The sequence below is a fragment of the Hypanus sabinus genome, chromosome 11, assembly GCF_030144855.1.
Source record: "Hypanus sabinus isolate sHypSab1 chromosome 11, sHypSab1.hap1, whole genome shotgun sequence".
Classification (NCBI taxonomy): domain Eukaryota; kingdom Metazoa; phylum Chordata; class Chondrichthyes; order Myliobatiformes; family Dasyatidae; genus Hypanus; species Hypanus sabinus.
In genome coordinates this window covers 49,120,409-49,148,096 of record NC_082716.1, presented here as the reverse complement: position 1 = coordinate 49,148,096, position 27,688 = coordinate 49,120,409, and the positions used below count along the sequence as shown (strand labels likewise).

General features: G+C 36.7%; 1 protein-coding gene across 11 annotated transcripts in view; it reads left to right on the top strand.

Annotated features, from left to right (window-relative positions):
- Positions 1-14,824: 14,824 nt before the first annotated feature.
- The window catches only part of LOC132401933 (nuclear factor 1 A-type), a 544,334-nt gene continuing 531,470 nt past the window's right edge, over positions 14,825-27,688 (top strand). For 2 of the 11 annotated variants that reach the window (XM_059984302.1, XM_059984297.1), the window contains exons 1-2: positions 17,294-18,357; positions 23,824-24,355. In XM_059984302.1, the coding sequence (XP_059840285.1) occupies positions 18,331-18,357; positions 23,824-24,355 (559 nt within the window). In that variant the 5' untranslated portion in view covers positions 17,294-18,330. Of the gene's footprint in view, positions 15,162-17,161; positions 18,358-22,242; positions 22,335-23,823; positions 24,356-27,688 lie in introns of those variants that run through there. The other 9 variants (XM_059984293.1, XM_059984295.1, XM_059984300.1 and 6 more) reach the window with 9 other exon arrangements.

Genomic DNA, 27,688 nt, shown 5'->3' with positions numbered 1-27,688 from the left:
GTACTTGTAGAAGGATGAGAGGGTATCTCATTGAAACCTTTCAAATGTTGAAAGGCCTAGACAGAGAACACAGGAAAAGGATGTTTCCCATGCTGGAGGACCCTAGGACAAAATGACACAGTGTCAGGATAGAGGGACATCCATTTAAAACAGAGGTGCAGAGAAATTTCTTTAGCCAGAGGTTGCTGAATTTGTGGAACTTATACCACAGGCAGCTGTGGAGCAGTTGGGTGTATTTAAGACAGAACTTGATAGGTCCTTGTTTGGATATGGCATCAAAGGTTACAGGGAGAAGGCCAGGGAGTGGGGTTGAGGAGAGGGAAAAGGATGAACCATGACTGCATGCAGGGCAGATTCAATGGCCCAAATGTCCTAATTTGCTCCTATGTCTTATGGTCTTATAGTCTTATAATAAAAGTATATGAATTATAGTAAGAACAACATAGATATGAAGAGTAAATTAATTAAGTAGTGCAAAAAGAAAGCAAAAAAAAGAAAAATATATAGTGAATCAGTGGTGATACATAGGTTCATTGTCCATTCAGAAATCTGATGGCAGTGAAGAAAATGTTTCCAAAATGTTGAGTGTGTGTCTTCAGGCTCCTGTACCTCCTCCTTAATGGTAACAATGAGGAGAAGGCATGTCCTGGGTGATTGGGGGGGGAGGGGTTCCTTAATGATGGATGCTGCTTTTTTGAGGCACCACCTTTTGAAGATGTCCTCAACGGAGGCTAGTGCTCATGGAGGAGATGGCTGAGTTTACAACTTTTTGCAGTGTTTTCCAATCCTGTGCAGTGGCATTTCCGTACCAGACAGTGATGCAACCAGTAAGAATGCTCTTGTGTACATCTCCAGAAATTTGTGAGAGTCTTTGGCGACATACCAAGCTTCCTCAAACTCCTCAATAGCCACTGTCATGCTTTCTTTATAACTACATCAATATGTTGGGCCCAGAAAAGATCGCCAGAGATGTTGACACACAGGAACTTGAAACTGCTCACCCATTCCACTGCCAATCCCTCATTGAGGATTGGTATGTGTTCCCTTGACTTCCCCTTCCTGTAGTCCACAATCAGTTATTTGGTCTTGCTGACACTGAGTTTAGACATCACTCAAAGAGCTGATTTATCTCACTTCCGTATGCTTCTTTGTCACCGTCTGAAATTCTGCCAACAGTAGTTGTGTCATCACCAGATTTATTATCAGCAAGGAAGGGATGTTATTTCCAATCTGCACTGCCTGTGTCTCCCAGTGAGATTGTCAAGGATCAACTTGCAGAGGGTGCACAGGTTTTGGAGGTTGTTGATTAGTACTGCTGGTTTGATGGTGTTGAACACTGAGCTGTGATCAATAAACAGCAGCCTGGCATTGGTATTGCTATTGTCCAGGTGATTCTAGACCGAGTGGAGAGCCAGTGAGATTACATCTGCTGTAGACTTGTTGTGATGATAGGCAAATTGAGCAGGTCCAGGTCCTTGCTTAGGCAGGAGTTATTTCTCGCCATGACCAACCTCTCAAAACACTTCATTACTGTAGGTGTGAATGAAACTGGACGATAGTCATTGAGGCAACTCACCCTGATCTTCTTAGGCACTGATATGATTGTTGCCCATTTGGAGCAGGTGGGAACCTCCAACTACAGCAGTAAGAGATTGAAAGTGTCCTTGAACACTCATGTCAGTTGATCGGCATGGGTTATAAGTGCCCTATGTGATACTCCATCAGGACCCAATGCCTTGCAGGGGTTCACCTTCATAAGAGATATTCTGATATTGGCCTCCGAGACAGAAATTCAGGGTGGCCAGATTCTGCAGAGACTCAGACAGGTGTATGTTTATTCTCCCTTTGAAAGCATGCATAAAATGTGTTTAGCTCAACTGGGAGTGAAGCATCACAGCTATTCAAGATGTTGGGTTTTGCCTTGTAGGAAGTAATGGATGGCAAACCCTGCCAGGGTTGGTGTGCATCGCATTCCGTCTCTGTCTTCAATTGTATATTTTTCACTCATAAGATAGTGTTCCGTAAGGCACACCTGGACTTCTTGTATAGTTCTCAGTCACTGGTCTTAATTTGCACAGATCTAGCCCTCAGCAGACTACAAATCTCATGGTTCATCCACGTATTTGGTTTGGATACAAGGATTCCAGGAAGTTGAGTGTTCTGCAGTTTTGTGGAAATAGATATTTGAGAATGCTGCAGGTGGATCTCAGAGAGAAAGCATACAGAAAAGAAAGTGAGAAACCAGAGAATAAGATACATCCAAGGCTAAAGCTGTTGAATTCCATGTGCCAACATTTACCTCCGGTCATGTTACAAAGTATGAACTTATTAACTTCATTTTTTTCTACTATAAGACAATGTTTTCCTTTCAATAGGCTCATCCTGAAGAAGGTGCTATTTGATTACCAAAGTGCCCTGCTCAATATGCACTAGAAAATGTACATTTTCCAGATATTTTTCCAAACTCAATAACTTAAAGTAAATAACCGGTGATGCATAAGTTAAACTAAACACCAGTTTTTGAATCTGTCATTTATTTTCTTTCTCCTGTTTGCATTTACAGTATTCCAAGCCATATGTCCCATGAGCCTGTTTGGTTTCCAGATGGTTTGTACTCCGGCAGAGGTGATTCGCAGTAGTGTTAAAAGAGCGCCCCTTACTGTCAACCTTATAACAAACAGAAATGTCACTGACGTGGACGTTCTGTCCTCAGTTTAGGCACACTTCGTGTCCAACAATGAAAGATCCTTCAACGTGAACTTGAAATTTGTCATCACTGTTTCTATTGGATCTTTTTCTCTAATAACAACTGACTATCTAGTTGAAATCTAATTACGTCACCAACCGCAGCATTAAGCTGTTAATTCCTAACATTTTATTTAGTGTGAAATTGAAAGTAGGTGGTAAAACTGTGGCAAAAGTTTTATTAATAGTTTCGACCCCCCCCCCTCCCCCCGAAAACATAGATCTAGATACAGTACCCTAAAAATAATAGCGTTAGTTTTGTATTTGGCCTTCAAATGTAGTTTTGTTACTGACGCGCGAATTTAAGGCATTCAAAGCTTGGGTCTTTCACGTGTGTATGTATCAATGTTCCAGGTAGTAGTTATAGAAGGGATCACTTACAAGGAAATCTGAATTCACAACATAAAAGATTAAAATTCACCTATCTGAGCATTATCTACAGGCAGACTGTAAACAATGTTAGGATAAGAGAGGACCCGCCAGGCATTTCTACCTTTTAAGAGCATCAGAACAATCAGCGATAACTTATTTATCCTTCATCTGTTATTACTACCTTGTCTAATATAATTAGATTCAAACCAACATATTAGAAAACTTGTTTTTTTAATTATTTTGAGTAATTACACCAAAACTTGGCTGGCTTCAAAACATAGGTCTTCAAACGAACGTAACCTCTCGGTGCTGTAATGAGCAACAAGTAGACGCATTAACTACTGCTGTAATTACTGGTGTTCATTCCTTTCATCACCAAAGAGTAGATGTCGTTTTGAAAAGAATGAGAGAACAGTGTGTTGGGAAAGGAGGAGAATAGACCAGAACTCAGATACAAAGAGTTACACAGCGGCAATTTTGTTTGCCGCTGTAAGCGATCACGAAATACGCATTTAGTTGTTTAAAAAAAACGAGTTACTTGGAGCTGCAATCATTGATTTGGCTCTGGTACGTTTTAAATAAACATGATTAGAAGCCGAGGTAGAATATTAAACAATGGAACCACAATAATCTAAATCTATTTTAGTTATAGGTTTATTCTGGATAATGATGTTTTAATATATACTACTTAAATTTGAGTTTCCTGATTTGAAATACTCGACGTTTATTTATCCAGCTCATTTTTCGGCCAAAGTCTGAGTTTATTTATGTAAAATTTGGGTGTGGGTCTCTGTTTATTTACGTCAAAGTTGTTCTGACCGTTTTTATTTAATTTTCTTGATTGCCCAGCATCATTCTGTTAGCCCAACTTTACCAAGTTCCGCCAATTCAACTGCATTATTTAAATATATCATTTTCTAAAATAACAAACCATACTGATCGTAGAATGAACGCTGAACGTTAGCTATTCCGAATCAGAATTAGAGAATTCCTCCGTTAGGTACATCGTCTTCCCTTGCCAACGCGCGTTTCTCGCGGGCTTATACCTTCTGAGCAACACCCGCAGGATGCCGGAGGAACTCCGCTGGTCAGGCAGTATCTATGGAAATAAATAAACAGTCAACGTTTCGGGCCGAGGCCCTTCTTCAGAAATTTCTGTGACCGTTTCCAAGTTTCTTATGGTTTTGTGAAACTGTTCGTTCTTTTTAACATTCTTCTGTTCATTGGAACGTAGAAATTTACCACACCATAACAATCATAAAGACCCGCACGCTGGGCAATACACGGATATGCTACGATTAACCATTCTTGGAATGTCAAACTGGGCCGATATTTCTGCATATAATGAAAACGTACTTGTTGTAAAGCGGAAAGGTGGTTTTCCGATTCACTGCAAGTAAGAAGGAAACTGCAAAATTGTGTGTTTCTTAGTGCAGGTGGACAAAACCAATGTTTCTGAAGAGTGGGACGCCAGGCTCCAAAATAATTGCTCCGGGGCCAAATTCTTTGTGCATTTCGTTGTTAGCTGTAGCTAGGAAAATTAAACTAGGCTGATGCTTATTTCCATCAATGAAATCAAAGTGATATATCCATTCTCGCGGCTGAAGTCTAAATGCGTTTTATACGCAGTGAAGTGTTTTGGAACCCGAAGTTTCTAGTGGGAAATTGTCTTGAACCCCTTATTATGCCCCCACTATTATTGTTATCTAAAACGATGATACCTACACTTCATACATAGTTAATGTATCTTTCTCTGGCTCTCACGCATACAGACACACACTCTTGCTAATGCAGATGATTTAAGTTACAGTTACAGGTGTCAAACTCGTATCTGTCCAGAGTGCTGGTAAATCCTCAGATTTCACCTTGATAACAAAGGAAGTCTTTGCGCATCGTTGCTTTTAAAAATATAAGTAGACAATGGCCGGGACATTTTTCCCAAAACAGTATATCTAAAACAACCCGCCGAAGCATTTTTAAAGAAAAAAATGCAATTTTTACAACGGGGCTTTGTGTTTGGGCTGAATTTATTCTCAGCCGATCGTGAGCTTACTGATGTATGAAGACTTCCTGTGGGGCAGCTTGATTTCAATGAACTTTGGAGTTAGCTCAGGTGCTGAGAACCAATGATACTGTATACACGAAGTAGTTTCGCTTCGCTCCGCAAGTAAATACGAGCTAGTTATGTACTGTCAGCCGGTACTCACACACACTGTCACTTTACAATTTTCCCGGCAAGGTGTTTGGTAGCAAAATAGCACTAAAACTCGGTACTTCGATCAGAACATACCATTTGTCAAATTTTAACAGAGCATCTGGAAACGTTCAGACCTTACATATAGTTAAAAGCTAGAAAATGATACTCCCGCCTTGCCCTCCTTTCATTAAAAGGGTCTGTGCTTCCAAGCACAGAGAAAAGTGTCCTCAGATATTGTTGAGGCCAGCGGTTTCAGTACAACTACCGGCTTAGAAAACCACAAAATCAGTCGCGGGCGTCAATGGTCACAAACATATATTCATTCATACGTAATGACATCCACTCATTCATATTCATATACGTGTCCACACTTTCACACTACAAATACACATTTTCATATTATATATCCTCTCAAGTGGGAATTAATGATATACACTTTGACAGCCACTTCCATTTACAGACATTTTCAATTTCATTGAATTGATTTGTGTGCGTTCCTAGAAGTACATCCACTTACACATACGAGGGCGCGCAAGATCGGGAGCGCACACGGAAGCTCACGCCACCAACACTCCCCCTCCCCGCACCATTGCACACCCATGCTAACGATCAAGCTTTCTTTCTCTTTCGTGGATGGAGGCTGCAATCCCTCCCTCGTACACTCTCAAACGGAGACACGCGTTTCGCACACAATCTGCCACACATATGCAAAAAGACAGCATACATCAGCACACGTTTTTCTGACGTCTATAAACTCACTATGAATACACACACACACACACTCACACACACACACTCACACACACACACACACACACACATACACACACACACACACACACACACACACACACACACACACACACACACACACACACACACACACACACACACACACATCGCAAGTAGAAATATCCCGTTCCTCTCCCCTGCCTCTCACCATGCGCTTTCACGTACTGTACAGTGAATTTGCCTCTACCTCTTAGTGGCGCTCTGGCTCTCGAGTTATCAGAAAGTCTGAACCACTTCACCGATTTTACTTACCCCACTATCAGAAATTAAATGAGCAAGAGCCAGTGGACACATACTACATACCTATAAGGCCATCCTCAAAGCTCGGAAATTAAACAATTAAAACTTTAACGAGGCATAAGTAATAATTGTTTCTGTACTAACCGATATAAAAAGCAATCTCTAATCAATAGCCCACAAATTCAAACTCAACATTTTACTGTCAATAATTTGTAGAAGAAACAATGCAATTGAATAAATTCACAAAATGCATCAGGTAAGTTTAAAATAAGCGTACAATTCTAGTCAAAAATAAATCAATTACAGAGTTCCTTCACTGCACGAAAATAAAAGGCAAGAATTACTAAAAGTCACAATATATCAAAATGCATCTAATCTCAGAGTGTGACAATGCATCCGCTGTCTCTACTCCCGGTGCAAGATATTTTAGAAAACGTATCAACAAATTAAATCGAATATACACCAAGATGTTTTCTAATTTTCAAGAACTTTCTGGATAAATCTTATATGTACTAATAATTAGATTGACGTATTATATAACTTTCCCAAGCTCCCTCTTTGTCATAGGCATTAATTCATTCTGGGTATTTTACTACATATAATCTATAAATAGCCGCGAATGTCAACAATTCATCCTAATGTCTACTTATCCTCTTACTTCAGATATTTTGCTGTATAGTTCACTCTTGCACAATTGCAAGAGTCGCTGGGGCTCACTTTATCTGCAATGATATCAAATGTATCTTTTTTGGTTATAGTGATTTACTTTTAAATTGACTGCAGGATATTACACCTATCTGTCTGAATTGAATTATACAATACAATTACAGATAAGGAAAATATCTAGTTATACCACCTTCACAGAGTTAAACTCACTAGAAGAGCTGTTGTGGGGAGGCAGATAGTAACTACTAATCCTGACGTTATTACGCATACTTAATCTCATGATGTTTGATTTTGAATATATTCGGACACAGTGTGCACAACTTTTAACTTAAGTTGTAATCTGAGCAGTTTTACTGTCAAAAAGTGTGAATTGTGGCACTTCAAAGCTGATGAAATGAACAGCAACGCAACAAATAGCTCCAACTACATATTACGAAATTAAACTCTGGTGAAAGCATCCTATACCATGCGTCCTGAAACACCTCCAACCTAGACCGCACTTGCATTCCAGTAACACAAAGTTGGTGTTATAGAATCGTGTATACTGCTCTCGATATTGAGAAACAACATACAAAATTAATCCCCCTGTGGAATCAGAATAACAGAGAAAACACAAAGTTGAGGTGGTTCAAAATGTCCACCGACTTTAAAGTAGAAATAGTCAGAGTTGTTATTTTCAGTACTTTGAAATTTAAATAAATATTATTAAGCACAATTTTCATAAAATTAACGCAGATGTATTTCAAAGTGTTACGTGTAATAGAATGGATTCAAATAAATATAACTTCAGGTTAGAACCTAACCAGATGTTTTAAAGTTTTCCACCTTCAACTTACCACGCTCGTATTGTAAGTAACGGATCCCAGTTTAGTATTCAGAGTATATCATCTTATTTGCAATTAGTAATGTAATAATTTTCTTTAGTTTTTATATTTTCTTAAAGGAAATGTTGTTAAACATTATCTTGGACTGGTAATCATCAGCTACAAATACTTTATCTTAATACTCAGAGTTTGGAAGCTAAGTTTAGGATATAGTTAATATTTTAAGAGTTTCAAGTAATATTCGTTGCAGGCCAGTATTGCTGAACTCTCATTTTATCGTTAATATCGGGATTATTTACGCAAAATAATGTAAAATTGTATTATGCAATATTTCAGAAAGAAACGGAGTTTTAAAGTAAACGTTATTACTGTAGCCTAAAACAGTATTATGTGATTAGCCAGATGAATATTAAAATGAATGTGGTTTGATGAAATCATCCCCTATCTGTAGCCAGTCTGAATCTTTTATTTATTTCCATGACATTTAGTTGTCAATCTAATTGTAACGATTGTGGCATTTACTAAGTTCTTTACGAAAGTAATATTAACGAATAATACATAGTTTTTCAATCGTTATGCAAGCCGTTTTTACATTTAGTTTTTATTGAATATAATGATTAATTTATATATGAAACGAGTACTTATAGAAAAAAGTCCCGAAAGTGTTCATTTATTTTCTCATTCTGCATATAAGTACTTTGAATCTATTATAAATTTGAATTTGTTTCCTCTGAGACACAGGTGATTATTGAAACTATGTATAACTGTGTCGATTCAGTTTTTTTTTTAACCGAGAACAAAATAAACCAAACGAAGCAAATACACTAATTAAAATGAAACGAATAAAATTAATCACATTTGAACCATAATGAAAGGCTTACTTTAATTCTAGTACATTACAAACAGGTTGAAGTACAAACCTATCAGCTTCTCGAGATTAGCAGAATATATAATAAAGAATTGAAGGTGGTGATCATGGAGGAATCTGATGTGGCAACGTTTCACCTTCAAGCGCTCCACAGTCACATTCAAATATGAAAAATGTTAGGAAGAACAACGAAGGAATTTAGTTGTGTAATTGGAACAATTTCGTGTCTCCCTTAGTTTTATTGTAAATCTGGGATCAGATAACTAAATTCGCTTCGAGCTTCTTGATGTTGACTATACATAGGTTAACTGTACTAGAAGAAAAATAGAGAAAACGAACATCTATTGGAATATTTACCAGCATAATGCCAAGGCTGCCGGAGACCAAAACAAACACGCATGCAGAATCACAGTATTACTGTCATTACACGAATGTCTCTGTGAATTTAGCTTGATCTTGTGACAAAAGTAAGATAAAATTAAGTTTCGAAACTTGCAATTCAGTTGTGCTTTTTTTCTGATATGCTCGCAGCTATTATCAATAAGTAGTTCCTGGGAATGCAATGCGAGGTTGATAGATTACATTGATACATATTAATTCCAGTATTTTTGGAAAATAAAGAAATGCACCGTTGAATATTGCAGTCTTTAGACTGATTAGAAATTTGTCACTAATATTTGTAGGCGTGCATATTAAAGTCAGAGGTATCACGAAAAAGTCTGTATCTGATATTGTCTAAAAACTTAATTGGTTATATATCCTCAAACCTGTACTGTCAAATAAAATATCGTTACTTCAAGTTTGTTAGTGTGTGAACACAAAAAAAGTAACACATAAGAGTTTTATTTCTGAAATTCAATTTGTTGTAGTTTCTTATTAACAAATTAAAGAGTTTACAGATTAAAATTTTTGATATTGCTTGCTCATATTCTTAACACCTCAGCTTTTCATAATTACTCAAGATTCAAACTATTTGTGCCAGCATTCTTTCATTGTTCGTCCCGATTTCAATCAACTGCTTTAATCTTTATTTTACTGTTTATTTTGTACTATCTACAGTATTAAAATTCGTTCTTTCAGCATATCATTCTCGCCTCCTGGTCAAAATAGAGTTACATTTTGTAGGTGAATAAATATGTTTTTTTATCGTTACATCCCTCTCTTTTGTATTATCTGCTCGTCTTATTGGAAAAATAAATAACCAAAATTTGCTCAACGAGATTAGTTTTCAGCCATTATTTTATCACTCCCTTTTGAAAATTTTATATTTAACTATTTTCATGAAATTTGATGCAAATTGGAAAAAATTCGAATGAATTCCATGAAAAATAAAGACAGCAAAATGTTTTAGAAATAAATGTAGGATTTCCACACAGCACATATGGTCACAAGTCTTAAATGTGTCCTTTTGGCTGTTAAGTTACACGTGTAATGAAAAAAGTGTATCGTAGAATGTATCGTAATGAGAGTTTCCGATTATTATATATTACTATTCTTATGTAAATTTAGTTATCAATTGCGCAACCTGTAATCATGTTTTGCTGGAATAGTTATAAACCTCCTATCTTTCAACTGAACGTCATCTCATATGTACCCAGTAGAATTAATATAAAACTAAATTCTTGAAAACTATGTTTCACTTAATTAATGCAGATCTAAATATCGACTCTTTAAGCTTCTCTTTACAGTGAGCTCTTTCGCTAATATATGAGTACTAAGGGGGGATTCACAGAATTTAATTTTATTTGAAGTTTGTATTTTGTATATTAATTTCCTAATTGTAAGTATTAATGAGCAGGTTATTAATAACATTTCCTATTTGGTCCCTTGTTCTATGTTGAAGTTGTTAACTATACCGATTAAATTTTGAATATGTTCAGTTTAAATGTAATTCACATTCAATTTATATTTGACTTCATGAAAAAAGTTTACATGCACGTGGAAACCATTGGGTAATTTCATATGTACTAAATAGTCCTGAAATAAATACATACATTTTCTTTCTGGGGTTAATTGTTTATAATTATCTAAGCCACGTATACTAAAGTTAGTCGCGAGTAATTAGTGGAATCAATATTATAATTTACGGTATAATTTAAGAATTAGTTAATCATTGTGTTCTTCTGATTGATATATAATTAACAAAAGCACGTTTCATTAATTATGATCATATTTATTTAAAAAAATCAAAACCAGTACAATTTCTGCAGGCACTTGCATTGCTGAAAGTAATAGTTCAGGTATATTTTATTTACGCTTCGTCCAGAATTTTACAACAAACGGGTGTCAGTTTTCCACCACCGATCGATAGAGACCACAGAATAAAATTGTTGCACCTTCTTTTACAGTCATTCGCGCAAAAGATAGTTAACTTTCCAATCACAGAAATATAAATTCGCAAGTTGTTTCAACGTTGAAGGAATTAGAGTTGCTGAAGTAACCGTTTCCAGTAACTCATAAAAGATTAAGATTATATTCAAAAGCCACTGAGTCTTATTTTTTAAAAATAATAAATAATTAACAGAAACATTTATAGAATTCTGATGTAATACTTTATTTCAAGTACGACACGCAGGTGCGTAAGCGAATTCAAGAAACACTTTAGTTACAAAGGCTAAAAAAGAAACACAGCTAAATATTCTTTTGAATTTCATTTTTTGGGCTATTTTTGACTGTGAGACAGAACATCGGCAACGTATGTTTTGCGCGTTTATCATAACCAGGCGGATATTAAAACTTCTTTTGGTGTTGCATCATTTGACCTTTTGCAAGAGTAAATATTAAATAATAATTTAATTTGAACATGTTTAGACTACCTATGCAAAACTTATAAAATATGTAACAGCGACTAAATAAAAAAAACATAAAGCGAAGGAAGTTCTACTGAACTTGCAAAACTTTACTCTAGATTATAAGTGAAGTATCAGTTTAAATCCTAAAGGCAAAGGATCGAAAATCATTCTGTGAAAAGAACCATGAATGCAAAGCACAGCTTTAAATACTGCGACTTCAACTCCGAATCTGAAGAAAATCTTTTATCTCTGAAAGTTTTTTCAGATTAAAAATTAATTATAAATGTAATTATTTCAACAATAGCGGTGGCTTAGCGCCGAACCATAATGAAAATGTTGAACTTGTTGGTTACATTCAAATTAATGGTATACTCTTCCTATTGATAATTTTATTCCTGCTTTCATTATTTGTTATAGTTAATGGCTATGATTTAAGCAGTTTCGTCCCTCCTCATATATTTCATATTTTAACAGGGAATAAATAAGCAATTGTAAATATTCATTCAGCTCTCAACTCCATTTCAGCAAGTAATCCGTCGAATACCCACTTCGCAGAACTGTCGAAAGAGTGAAACAGAACCAAGTTTTCTTTTAAACTTTATTTTAAACACTTTTTTCTAGCTCTGCTTCAGAGCAATGCATATAAAGTCGATATTTCAAGAGAAAAGAGAAAAAATACGGTAATAAAGGCCAAAAAAAGATCGCGACTTGATGGAGCGCACCATTCTAAGTGGGGGTGGGCATTCAACTCCCTCGCAACATTTTCCAAAATCAGTAAATCACCTTTTTTTTGTTGTTGCTGTTAGAGCCCTCTAGTTGTGGGACTGCATGGTGTTAAACAAGAGATCTGGGATCTTAACGTTAGGCTTCGCAAAGAGCGGCGGAATAATGCACAAAGACTTTCTCTTTCGCACTCCCTGTTCTGGAATGTCTTCAGATCAATATCTGCAGCGCAAAATCAAAACGGACATCTTCGCGAGTGACATGTATTCAGATCATTAGGGGAAAACGCAATGACTCCTTGTTTTAGAATAAATCAATGCTACATCTTTTCAGAGAGAGAGAAAAATCGGGCAGATTTTGCTTTGTGATCACTTTCTGTGAACGTCAGCTCGCTTTGTACGTGCTGTCGCGGCGTCTAGTTTTGTTGAGACTTTATTTTTTTCCATTTAACTCTGTTTTATTCATAAAGCGCCGGATCGTTTTATTAAACATTGCGATCGCCTCGACCATAGAAAATATTCAGTTAAAAAACACAGATATCTGATTAATGTCAAGGTGACATTATTGAATTAAGGAGTGGCGAAAACATAATGACTGTCATCATGGTAGTAGTCGTCGGTAGATTGTATTTTCAAAAGTTCGTCTGGGTGGTTGCTGGCCGATCGAGACTGCAGTGAGTCTGCATTGGGAATTTTATTAAAGACAACGTATCAAACATATTCCTGAATGCCGCAATTGTGGTTGGATTAATTTGTAGTCATCAAAAGGGAAACTATTATACCATTCGCATTTGCGAACTTCTGAAATGTAAATAAAATGTATGGGAAAATCTATAACAATTAACAGCAACTGCAGCTATAAAACTATGTGTCAAATATAAGGCTGCACCAGTCTTTATTTGCGGTATGTCAAAATGACAAATCCAAAACTTCATGCCTTTCTCTACTTAATCAATGCACAAACTGAGATCAGTTAAAGTTCGGAACATGATTGGTGCAATGAGGTGTTACATGATGTCTACCTAAACAGATGTGCAATTGAATGAAATATATTATTCCAATTTCAATTTGATTTTTGTGTATGCTAATAACAGCATTTTCAATCTTTCTGTTTAAAATAAATCGCAAATTATAAGTTTTTCCCATTTGCGATGTTTTTTTTTAATTTCAAAGACATCCAATGTGGGTCCTTTGGAATGATGTTTTATTTCAACATTTATTAATTGTGTACACTGTTCAAACGCACCATACATTCAGCTTCCCCACTCACACTATACTGTATGTGCACGCATTTTATTGGTCGAACAACATGGCATATGATGTGTACACAATGTCTAAATAACTCACACATTTGCAAGAAAATGACGACTAAATAATCAATAAGTGCATTGGTCAAATTTGAAATATTGAATATAATTATTAAATAAAATATTATACATTATAGTCTATTTTGAGTAAGACACTTCAAATTCAGAATCTCACAAGTTGTTATACACAAACAGTTAAATAATATTTATGAAACCTTCAATGGCAAGATGGCTTGTATTGATATGATTCGCATAGGGGCCTAAGCAGGTGATGTAAGTTACGAACGCGAATGTCAATTGCATTCAGTAGGTGTGTAACCGCATCATTAAAATGCGTGAATATATAATAATTACCGAGAGAACGCGCGCATTTGACTTACGCTGATGATCTAATTTAAATATAGCATCAAAAAATTTGATTTTTGATGATAGTCTGAGTAATTAAAACAGGTATACAGTATACATAAAATAAAAGAATTGTCATTAGTACGTGCTTGGGTGACGACATTTGTTTCGGATAATGAATTAACATTGCTTTGCGCGTGCTTATTTCCTCTTTGATAGTAAGTAAGATAAATGACACATTCTGTGAAGCACAATCTTTATTGGATGATGTAAGAGAATATACCAATGTTAAACTGTTCAATAATTATGCTTCAAACACAACTGCGCTCATTCACAAATTTCAAATGCAGTAAACTCGCATTCTCTTAGCTCTATCGATATATATTTAATGAAACATTACCAGCATTTTCCCCCTATTCTGTAATTATTGTTGCTATTTGAGTACATTAAAACTGGTAACTGCTCATTTTCTTAAAAACTCATTCTATATGCCTATAAAGGTCAGTAATATCCCAGCAATATTCTTCGACACATTTCTAAATTAACAGATTATTTATTTATTTATTTATTTGCAGTGATATTCCAAGGTTACCACCTCCTTTTTGCTTCGGTATTATATTATCAATCTGTTATAAATGTTAAATAAAAATAGGCCAAGATCTGTTGAACTGTGCACGCAAATTATCGGGTAGACGAAACATAAGTTACAAAAAAAATCTATTGTGTTCTCTTACCTATTTCTGCTATTCAAAAAAAATCACAGCAGATTACAAATGCCTTCTGTATATACATATAAAATGAAAGAAGCTTCACACCGTGCAGACCAAAACGGTGAAGGAATAGAAGATTGGCCCGGGAATGGATTCCCAGGCCAGACGCTCGCGCGACTTACGTCTCCCGGGATTCTGGATGCCGATTGGTCAAACGTGCGGTCCCCTCCGTGCGTGGTTTCTATGCAAATACCGATGCGGAAATAAACAGTAAGGACTGCAAATCGATTGCAACTTCTCAGGGCGCTCCACAAAAGTGCTCTTTCGCCATCACCACTGAGCCAGAGAGCTGTGAGCGATCTTGGAACGCTTTCAAAGGGGCTTCTTCTTGGGAAACAAAAACCCTCAGGCATCATTCGCCGACTTTTTTTTGCAGTGGCTTTTGCATGGTTTCGCTTCCGGTTTGCAACGGTTCCCAGTTTATATATTAAAACCAAAATATAATCAACAAAAAGACGACAACAATGAAGCTAAACGTCTGAACAATTTAAAGTTTCTCACGTACTCTTTACATGGCAATGGTACGTGATACATAATGAACTTTATTTCAATTATGATTTTATTAGCGATATTCTAAATTTGAATGCAAAATATTTTAGGGATATTTAAAGTATATTTAATATTGTTTCAGCCTGGTATTTAATGACAGATGTCTTTTTTATTCACGCCGGTTCCAGTTTGCGTCCATGTAGAATATGTCAATTATTGCGCCAAGATTGGGCTGTCGAAAAGCGCTGAGCTTGGCAATTTTCCCCCGTCGCTGCTTGGTGCAAGAGCAGGAAAAAAATGTTGCGCGCTCGCTGTGTCGAGACGTGTGATTTAGTCTCAAAAACCCTTTTCTTCATACGGCCAGCCAAAACGTGAACTTGAACCGACGTGATAGGCAGATGCTTCTACCAATTGAAATTTCGGTGGGCACCTCCGTGCTGCGCTGCGCCAATCGATGCGCTTTAGATGTAGTTTCCGCTATCAAGTTTGGTTTATTTGCAATCAGATACTTTGATAGAGTATTTTGGGAACTGTAGTTCGATATGTACAGTACTAAAGCTAGATCAATAAATTTAATAAGGACGAGTAGTACAAGATTATATGCCATGTTTTATTTTCGTAGATTATAATACGGAGTGTGTCCGAGTATACACCGTGTAGACAAAAAAACGCATTACAACGTCTTTTTCCCATAAAAGAATAATTCTTGCAAAAGTGCTTTTCACTCTGGTCCATGTAATTGCTTTAAATGAGAACAGATCACGGAATAAATAAATTGCATTGCATTTTAATTGTACATAACGTTTACACTTCTACATAATTTGCATTTATTGGAATACTTGCCATAATAAGCTCTAGTATTATAATGCTTTGGCATAGCATGTCATCCTGTAAGTGGCCTTTAATTTGCAATGGTGATGTGGGTATAGATACCAGATCCAGGGTTCTGATAGGAAGTCACGGCAGTTGATAATCTTTTCTTGCCTTCAGCAGGAGGGAACACTTATCTTTGAAATGTTTGTCCGTCATCTGATGCAATGTTGTACATCTTTAGATAAAACGATTTTCTAAGGTGTTAAATGAATTTGGACGCTCAAAATAAATTATCGTTGCCGCAGGGATTTCGGCAGCAAGTGTACTTAAAAATTTGGATGGTGGGCGGGGAATAGTCCCGGAGTAATTTGGCTTTAAATTGCATTGGAATAATGATTGATGGCATTTTGCGTTGTTTTGTGTATGTATTTATTGTATGATAACCAACCCAAACGTGGAAATGATGGGTGTTGTGACTCTTTTTTATTGTAATTCCAATCATCTTCCTTGCCACTACAATGAAAGGCTTTGTCCATGCCGCTTTCTTCATTGCCGGGGAGCAGACACATTCCATTCTATTGACGGTCAATACCAGGCTTTGCATTAGCTTAGCATTCTAGAAGTATAGTATTTTTCACCAAATAATGAGTATTGAATTTTTGATCGTTATTAGAGTGGAACATTATTACACCAATGCCCTTTGTAATATAGATCCTTAAGTATTTTAAAATGACTTTTTAATGGGAGTCTTGAAACCCCATATAATCAACTAAAATGCTTAACATACCATCAGGCAGAAACTACTGCAGATCTATCCGAATAAATCAGTTCACGTGTCTTAAATTCTACGACTGCAAAGATGGGTGCGTTTTATTTGAGGATAATTGAACAAACACGTGCCTCTGGAAAAGAACCCGTGCTGTGTTTTCGAGTTATTGTTAACGTTGCTAACATACTGAAAACTTTCATGGATAACAAGTAGGGTTGTGGTTGCAACATGTTGGAATATTTTGCACTGTGATGAGAATCTAACCTTCTGCACATGTTTTTACTCTGCTGTATTTCGGTTCTGGTTTCGATTTGTGATTTTTTTTAAATTCAGAGCGGCACTCAATTTACAGACGATTTCACCAAGCTGTTACCCTACTCCCTTTTTATTAGCTAAACAAACACTTCCAACCTGATTGAAAGTGTAAGATAGAAACTCTGCAAAGTATGTATATTTCTTTGGAAAGAGATGGCTGTTTAAAAAAACAACAATATATCATTCAAGTTGTGTTATAACTAAAATGCGCTGCACTCTCAGAATTGATCCTTAAAGTAAAGTTGCGCAGTTGAAGGAATGAAAACTACAAGGCCCAGAAAGCATTGCATTGATGCGCACGCGTACTGGGCATCCAATCGTTTACTATTCAGTGTTACATATGGGTCACTTGCGCAGGCAAAGAAAATGTCAAACAATGACCGGCAGGCGGGCGGAGAAGCGGTGGACGTGACTTTCGACTGGGTGACGCGAAGAAGAAAAAAAACAATAAATAGACACATGATTCTTAGTTATTTATTGTGATTTATTGCTGTTAGAAAAAGGCGCCAAAGCGTGAGTGTGCTAACAAAACATGGGTTAGGGAAAGAAAAATACGAAATAATTTCGCAACTAACTTTGGTGCTGACAAGCTCTATATTTTATACAAGAAAGTTGCACGCAGACTTAGAACTTTCTTAATAGATATGGCATAGTGGTGGGCATTTGTGGCGGAATTTCTTTTCATTTCTGGGCCGTAAGAAAGAAACGCACTCAGTCTGCCACAAGCGCTCAAGTCCAAGTTCATTGTGGGCTCTCCAGATTGGCCGCTGTATCCAGCCACACTGTCCTGCTGCATTCGGGTGTTGACGCAGAGCCTCGGGGCTGGGTAGGGGATCGGGTTTTATTTAAGGATCCAGTCGTTCTGTTTCTTTCTCTGTCTGTCTAAAACCTTCTCAGAGAGAGAGCGATGTTCGCGTGGCGCCGGGAGCTGCGGAGCGTTCGAGAGGGGTGTAGTCCAGTCTGGCTCGGAGAAAGCCAGCGCTTCCTTCATTGACAGGCGACCGCCTGACTTTTCCCCGTTAAATTCTCTAGCATAATCTCAAGCCCGCTGCCCTAGAAAGCAGCTCACGAGCGGGCGGGAAAAGATATCTCTCCTCGAAAGCAGGTGTGAGACCGAGGGAGAGGAAGGTGTGCGTGAGGCGGCCGCCCGACTGTCACACTGAGAGAGGCAGAGTTGCGATGTGGACTATATAGTAACTATAGGCGGGGTTAAAGTTCAGGATGGAGAAGCGAGCTGGCTTCAGTTCGAGACTGAAATGTGAAAGCCGGCTTTTCCTCTCACCACCACCAGCACCGCCACAATAATGTACTCTCCGCTCTGTCTCACCCAGGTAGGATACATTTTTGCAACATTTGTATCCCTTTAGAGGCCAGCATGGAATTTTATTAAACTTTTTCCCCCTCTCTTTTTTTCCTGCGTTCTGCTGCCTCTGATCAGTGAGTGGGCTCAGCGATCTGCCCCATTGAGGCACATGGCTAATGGCGGATACGTATTAATATTTATTATTTTGACTGTAATTTTTTTAGAATATACTTTTACAAATTATACAAGTTCCAAGAGCGGTTTTTGCATAAGTGCTGTGTATATCTGAAGACTTTCCCAGGCCAGCGAAGTGTGGCGATGGCTGCTGTTATTTTTTTTTGAAGGGGGGTGGGTGGAAAGCGAGCGATGGGGAAGCACGCTTTTGTTTTGACTGTAAGGTACCGAGTTTACTCACAACAGCAGTGCAGGGAAGTTTGATTTAAATAATATCTTTGATAACAATCCCGCTAATGCCTGCTCAGCACGCCGCAGCGCTTGGCCAGCGGGTTCGGCTTGCACTGCGCTCCGAGTGCTCGCTGTCGAGGCTGGTTTTCCCAGGCTGAAGTAGACTTGACGGCGAGAGTTTCTTGGCGGGGCACCGAGGTTCCGTCAGGTGTGGAGTATCGTCTAGCCAAGTTGCTTTCCCTAGGAGGTTGAGCTGCTCTAACTTTCTGAAGCTCTTCTGCAAACACTGCGATTTGATGGGTGGTTGCGGGCGTTGTGGTTGAGAAACGACATCGGCTTCCCTTTCGAGTTTCTTTTTATTATTTGCCTTTAACAATTTCTCCCACCCATCACCTATGTCATTACTCTCTGGAAGTTGGGACCTTTCAGTTGGCGACCCCAAAGGTTTACCCCTTTGACAGTGTATTATTGATGCTCCTTTTGAAGAAGGTCGGGGTTTCCCCGGTGAAAGCGTTGGCTGCTGGCGGGCCGCGTTTCTTTACACTTAAGTTTCCAGATTGCGGTTTTGCTTTGAAATCTGTTTTATTTTATCCTTACACACACTCGAGGAAATTTAACCCACGGTAATTCCAAGACTTTTATTTAAAAACGTGAGCTGTATGAAGTGGAGTCGGGATTCCCGATTTTATAAAACAAATCTAGATACGGATTTTTGTTTTCAAAATATGGTCATTTCCAATATTATCAACAAACAGTTTGCGTATCTTGCCAGTTACTCTGTCTCTTTTTTTAAAAAGTTGCACGTGATTTAGAAGTTTCCAACGCTTTATCAGCAATGGACATTCTTTGCCATGTTTCTATGAATCTACTTAATTAATAACTTTCCCTTATGTGGGTGGGGGCAGCATCAAGATCTTCACAAAATCTTTTAAAATCTGCTAAGCAAACCGTGGGAAAGATTCGTGTTATGACTCTAACTTTGCATTAACAGCAATATAAAGTCAAAGTCAACATGACCATCTTGAAGTAACTGTTCTATTTCTCAAGTTGGCGTTCCCCATGAACACATCAAATTGTTCGGTGTTTTACTATCTGCTCGAAAGTTATTATTTTAAAATTAATGTAAAAGTTTAATGTAAACTCTACACAGAATTTAGTAACCTGTGTGTAACAAAACATTTCCCACTTTTCCTGTATCCATTAACTGCGCAAGTCATTCATTACTGGTGTTATTCGCACTGTTACTGTATTTCGGGATACTTTCTAGTATTGTATCATTTTTGAACAATGGAGTTGTTAGCTGTAGGTAACTTAAGTACTTAGGCCTTCAGTTTTAGATCGACTCTCAGTCTCAGATTTAATAGCACATTCTTTGAGGAATCTGTTAAAAGTGTTATTTTAAAGGATAAATACTCCAGAGAAAAAAAATGGTGTTTCTTAAATTTAAGAGGGTGTTGGTACAGTATTTATTGTATAGAAATAATTGATCTTTCGAATAATAACCATTTCCAGCATCTACAATATTTACCTTTTGTTCTGTGTCTATTGAATATATATTGTTTTTAAACAGAACACCTCAATAAAATATCATAGGTGCTTGAATGTATAAATTTTAATCATGCCACTTTTTAAAGAAAGGACTTTTAATGACTTCTAAAACTTCCGTTAAAGTAAGTTCTGCTAGTTTCTTTGCTAATTTTAAAAATTTGCACAGAAGAGAAAATGTTCATCAAATGCATTAGATTGTTTTTTTTAAAAAAAGTAAATGTTGATAGGAAAGGTGTGGAAAAGACGTGAATTAAATAGCAGCAAGCAGAGTGTTGGAGTTTCAACAGTCAGTTACAGTTGTTTGTAAACAAAAAGGAACAATTATCAGAGCTGTAATATAAGTCTGCAAAGTTTTTGACCACTTAAAGGAAGGTTGGTGCTATTTGTTTGCTTCAGCATTTTGGACTGTATGCACTAATTGATGTGGTAGTGCCAAAAGAAGAATGTGCTTGCTAGACTGGAGTGCAGTGCTGAGGTTTATATGAAAATAGACCCACAACAAAACCACAACTTCACTGATTGTCACTTAAGGAACTAAGTGGTTTGCCATTCAGAAATGTAAAATATTTAGAAATCAGCACAAACTGGGCATACTTGTTAAAAGTATAAAGGGAAATAGTCTTTATTTGGGAGAAAATATGTTTTTGGTTAGAAAATGCAACTTAACACACTTCACGCATCAATGTTGCATGTCATGGAAGCTGCCATCAAATTGCAAAATGTACTGTAACTACCCCCAATCTTTTCACAATATAATGATGTTTAATTTGTAGATAATAAGGAGCAACTGCAGGAGGATAAATATACTAATGATGGTTCAACCTCCTAGCCTGCGGACTTCCTCACTGCTGTAAAATTCACTTTTCATAACATTTCATTTTTGTTTGCTAAGCAGGTTTTCTTTTTGCTTAAAATATGTTATGTATTTTTATTTCACATTGAGATTGAGAAGGAAAGGTGACTGGCATCTTGGAAGATGTAGGGTTGACGATGACGTGGATTAAAGTAATTTAAAGCTTTTTTTCTGAATTGGCAGTATGGGAGAGTAAGGAAACTGTACGTTGGACGATTTCCAACATAAAGTCGATGCAAGAATATATAAAACTTGTAGGCTTTGGACTGAATTAAAATGTAAATATACATATGCAAATTATTGTAAAATCATAATGTACCACGCTCAGAACTTAAACATTATGATAATAGGTAATACACAATGTAAATTTTCCTGTCAATCAGTCAATTTTTACATTTTTGAGTAATAATCTATATTTTATACAACTGTCATTTTTAAATTACTAATTTATTATTTTACCTTTTCCCTCCCCAACTGCAAATGTTTTTTATGGACTTGAATCCTGTTGCAATACAAAGCAGCAGAGGGCAGATCTGAACTAGTGGCATCTGAAGGCCACAGCAAAGGACATCAATGTGGTGACATAGTATCACCACACTGGCATCCCTTGTTCCATGTATGCACACAACCAAGGTCAAATACTGACACTACAGTACATCTGTACTGTATCTATATTCACTCCAAAAACTGACTTTTAGTCTGGGTTGAGTTCTTTATCTTGGCAATTTGTGCCATATTTACAAAAAAGTACTTTGGTGCAAATTTAATTTCTGAATTCAGAAATGGAGAATGCTGAGAATGTATTTTAAGAGATTTCTTTTACCATATTACATACTTTGATCTAATGAAACCTTTTAGTAGAGTTTATCTTAAGGAAATTTAGGTCAAAAACTTTAAATTGAGGTGAAAATGTAACAACAATATTAACCCTTTTAATACTTTATGAAATTAAGTTGTTAAAATTGTGTTCAGGAATAAATAGATTGTCTTGACTCTCTTTTCCACCTTTTGACACACTATAGGAGGAGATGTGTATCTGCTTAGGTAGTCACTTAATAAATTTGAGCATCATTATTTGTTTTGGCAGTTTGAAAATCTCCTTTACAGGACAGATTGTTACCTACGTGTAGATGATTTTAGTAAAGGAATTCAATTAAGCTTGAAGAATTACAGGCCAGATGTCGTGTGGCTGGAAAAAGGTTGGTAAATGAAAATTCACTTTAATCTAAAAATCCTCCAAATGTTCCCACCAATGCAACATTTTTTCATTAATTTATATCATTAGCAAAATCCTTTCTAGCCTGAACTGCTGTGGCCTAGTTTAGACCATGAAAATCCACATCTTCATTGAGCAAAGAGAATGTGAAATACACACTATTTCAGAATTTTATTTTCTGCTGTTAAAACAGATTTAGCATCCTCATCATCATAAAAGTGATACTACTTTTGTTTTATTGTTTAAAGACACTTTATGCAGCATTTGGTTTAAACAAAAGAAAAAGACAGATGGCAGTTTTGGTCAGAACCCTTTTTTCCATTCGTTGTTTGTGGGTTTTTGATACTTAAGTATTTAATGTTAAATTTATTATTATCTATTAAAATGTATGAATTTGACAAATAAATAACATACTAATAAGTATTTAACAATGCTTTGTTATTGTTTACATTTATAATTCCTGTGAGTAGTTAACAGTCATCCCCGTCACTTTTATGTTATTGATTAAAAATAGGATTTCAAAGATCGATAATGATCACCATTTACCCTCTGGATTTACAGATTTTTTAAAAAATGTATTTACTAGTTGAGTAAAAGGGGTGACACAAATTTATTTCATGTTATTATTGAATAAGGATTGCAAATAAATTACTTTATAATAACTATTCAATACTTCTTATTTGGCACTATCTGTATACAGATTCAAATAATGCGTAAGCGTGTTTTTATTTTTAATTTTTGTTCACAAGGGCACAGCTCAATGTGACATTTCTTGTGAAAATAGCATGAATTCACAATGAAGAATATGCAGATTTTTTTCTGACTGTACAGACTTGCTGTGTTTGAAACCATCTTGTGGAGGGAAGAGGGGGGGTTGTCCTCTCTTGCTTAGCACAAAGCCCCCTCGTACGAGCTGTTGATTGGCATTCTAGTGTGTGGAATTTGCCAAATAGGCGGGCTCATGCTGGCTACACCACATGCAAAGGGGTTGGGGACGGAGAGTGTAGAGATCTGCGTTTTTTTTTAAAGCTGGCGAAGGTTAATGAAAGCACCCATGCTTTAGTCGAGGGATCTTTCTCTACTGTTTTGGGAAAGCTCTTCATAAACAAACCAAGCACACGCAGGGAATGTCTTGAATATTGGCAAGTGTTCTGGACTTTACCTACATGGGTGCTTTCAGTTATGCCGTCGGCATCTTTCTGACTGTTCCACACAAAGAATTCTCACTGTACATGGCATAAATTTTTCTAAGTCCAGCTTTGAGCAAAATACAGTGCTGGTCTGAGTTTACAATGGTATTGAATCAAATTTCTTATTTAAGTGAAATGTCTCTTGATTTTTCAATTTATTATTCATTTGTTTACTTTATAAGAAGCCAATTCTGATGAATGTTCATGTGTAGTACTGGTTCTTTTGTCAGAACTTCATTTTTGCTTATTCTTTCTCTTCTGTTTTATTTTACTTTTTTTTAGGATGAATTCCATCCCTTCATTGAAGCACTTCTGCCCCACGTCCGAGCCTTTGCTTACACATGGTTCAACTTGCAAGCCCGAAAGCGAAAATACTTCAAGAAGCATGAGAAACGCATGTCAAAGGAGGAAGAGAGAGCAGTGAAGGATGAGCTGCTGAGCGAAAAGCAAGAGGTGAAGCAGAAATGGGCATCCAGGCTCCTGGCAAAGCTGCGCAAGGACATCCGACCTGAGTATCGAGAGGATTTTGTGCTGACAGTCACTGGGAAGAAACCTCCTTGCTGTGTGCTTTCAAACCCAGACCAGAAAGGCAAGATGCGGCGGATTGACTGCCTGCGGCAAGCAGACAAGGTCTGGAGGCTGGACCTGGTTATGGTGATTTTATTCAAAGGTATTCCACTCGAAAGTACTGATGGTGAACGACTCGTAAAGGCCTCACAGTGCTCTAATCCTGGGCTGTGCGTGCAGCCACATCATATAGGAGTTTCTGTTAAGGAACTCGATTTATATTTGGCGTACTTTGTGCAGACACCAGGTAAGTAAAATTTCTGGAAGCATTTCTTAAGAATCCCTTATAAGGAATACTACATTTGATTTTACTTTTTGTGAAATGGTTATGCTGCATGTGTCCTCACCTTAAATGTATCCTTTCATAATGGTTGTTCTGTGTATGTACTTTTTATAAAGTTAACTTTCTTCTGCATGCTCTTGAAAATAATCTAGATCCTATCCTGTTGCAAATGTAGCCTAAACTTGTTAAAGCAATCTGTGATTTTGATCAGCATTTTTGTTTCTTTTGTGTAATGGTCATAAATGCTCATTACAGGCCGGATCTGCAAACTGCTGTTAAACTCTCCAGCTGTGTTTCTCACGCCCTTCACGATCAAACCAGCATTCTCTTTCTTTCCTCCCTCTCCCACCGTTAATAGACCAAGATGGAAGATGAAAATTCCCATCAGAATTGCATTTAGTTTACGAGTAAAAGAGAAAATTACCTTTATTTTAGTGTGGCTATGAGATGTACAAACCAAAATATACGGACCACCCGCAACTCAAAAAGCATGACCAAAAGTTTGAGAATTTGGGTCAGCCAGTGCCCCAGAGTGCTGGCACAGGACATATGCCAGCTTGGGTCCAGCAGTGGAATTCTGCAGCTGAGGGCTAAGGACTCTTGTGTTGTGAATTATCTGCTGCCCAAGTTAAGTGTCAAACTTTGGATTCTACATAATGCTTATAGTGGCAACGTAACGTAGTTTATGGCTGCTCTCCACCAGCTTCCTGGATAAAGTTCTCGTGTGTTCTTTTAAAGATTCTTATTTACAGGTATACCATGAGAACAGGAGATATGTCTATATGTGGTAAATACAAGTGGTGGTTATAAAACATTAATGTGGAAAATGGTTCCTGAACACTTTGATTTTATTTCTTATGTTAGTTGCGTTTATCGAAAACTCGAGTAATTCTAAAGTCTTTGATTTCCTCCTATTTTAATCATGTCACTACAAATCACTGGTCTTCAGAATGGCAAGTACTTAGAATATGTATCATACAAATATTATACTTCAAAATGACAGTCATTTGAAGCTTTGAATCTGTTGTGAAACGTTTTGCTTTTAGGTAATACTTTTGCGACTGCCAGTGTCGCTTTTCATGGTTTTGTTTGTCCTAAGTCAGGATCTTTGGCAGATTAAAAACTAATGGCCATTGGCTCTTAAAATAATAGAGATAATTGCTACAGGTCCAAATACATTGGAAAATATATTCTGTTCCATCCACATATAGCATATTACCTTTTATATCAGCCATGAAGTGACGAGGAACAGGTCAGTATTAACCGGAAATATTTACTCAAGTGTTCACCAAAAGAAGCAAAATGAAATGCACACAATGCTTTTAAATAATATACATTTTAAAATGAGATGCTTGCAGAGAGTTGTGCACAGAAAATCTACTGGATCCAATTTTGGCCTGCTTGGAAGGTTTAGGAGTTTTCAATGGACTGAGCAGCTGCCAGTTCTGGCAGAAAGCAAGAACTCTAAAAAGTGCTTTGTCCAACATGCCAAAGCCAACATGGGAATACGTGGCCACTTTTCTCTCGCTGACGCTTGGCTCTTTCCTGTAGTCTGATTTTGAAGTGCCATGTTTTGGGGAGCAGATTATATCGCTATTAAAATTTTTTATTCATTTAATCAAACAATTTTATTCTAAAATTGAAAAGGGGTGTTTTTGATACTTTCTGCAGGTAACTGAGTTTTTTTTTTAGCAAGTGCTCAATGCATTGAGCGGTTACGAAAACTCAACTCTTTTTCAAAATAAATTTAGCAATTTAGCAATGCAGAAGCCTCCTGAAATAATAGAAAAGCTGTATTAACTAAGGCAACTAATTACTGATAATAACTGTTGAAGTTTGGAAATATTTTGCTGTGAATATTTATGGACAAAGTGCAGTTGTAAAAATAAATCACTTGCTGGGAAATCTCAAGGTAAAGCATGTAACTTTTTAAACAAATTTAATTGTAACTGTCGTCAATAATTGCCATTGATTTTTATTTTATATTTTTACATACTATTTGCTTTAATAGTTGTTTAGGCCTGAATTCAGGGATTATTTGTTTACAGTTAATTTAAATTAGAATTGATAGAAACATCCTCAATATAGAAATATAGACTTGTATTCAATCAAATGTTCTGAATTTTTTAATTGTTCAGCAGAAGTATTTAGTTCTAAAGCAGTAGGAGAACATTCTAAATCTATTCTATGGAATATCCCTTTGTAGAAGAAGTGTAGCAGTGGAGTAATTAATGGCCACAGTGTAGCAGCTCAGAGAAAAGCATGACATTTTAATCTACTATTCAGGATTTCAAAGTTGTTCCACTTGAATTGGTTGCATCAGAAAATATAAAAATATCACTAATTTTAGCAGTCCAAGTTCTGGATGACAAAGACTTTTATGACATGCTGTCAAAAGTGTAGTTGAGAGTACTATAACTATCAAGAACATTTTTCAAAGATTAATCTAATTCAGATTTTAAATATTCAGAAATTATCTGTTTTAAGCTAGTGGTTGCTGCCGCCTTAAGTACACAGAATAGTTTTTGGAAAACATGTATTTTAAAAAAGCTAGAGAAATAGGATTGAACAGTCCCAATGATCTTGTGTTCCTTTGCATTTAGTTTGTAATTAGTGGATGAGCTCTTTGTCTATCCAGCATCCCATGCACATATCGATTTAAAGTTAGAAATACACAACATTGGAGGAAGACAAACTTTCTTTTGAAAAGGTGCAAGGCACAAACTAATTTATGGCCTGTACCATTAGCAGCTGACCCAGGTCAAAGTGGCATCATTCCAGGCACGTGTAAGGGTCATGACATAAGTTGTTTAGGTCGTGACCCAAGCCAACAGGCATTTGACCCCTTAGATAAATGGTGATCTTTGCTTATTAGTGGGCAGTCATGCGAATGCTGTCTTCAGCTTGTCAGTATTGTTGTGACCCACTGCCTATGCAAACAGTTTGTGGAAGGGGAATCTAGACTGAAATAGAGTCCGAGTTGAGAGAATTCTCCATAGTCAAGTTTAAGTGGAAAGAAAATTTAGACCTTGATCTTGCTGATTTTTGTTTTTAAATCTAAGTTTCTTCCAAAGTTCTTGTTTTTATTCCTAGCATCTGTTTATTTTTGTTTCTTCTGTTTAGTGGGATCAAAGCAAACTACAAAAAATGTATTTTGACCTTCAGTAACAATAGAAATTTTTAGAAGTGAATATCAAATGTCAGCTTACTTATCATGTAACTCATTTTTATGTAGCTTTTACTCTAATTTACCCAATAATGCATCTACCCAATTCTTTACCTAGCAACGAATTGTGT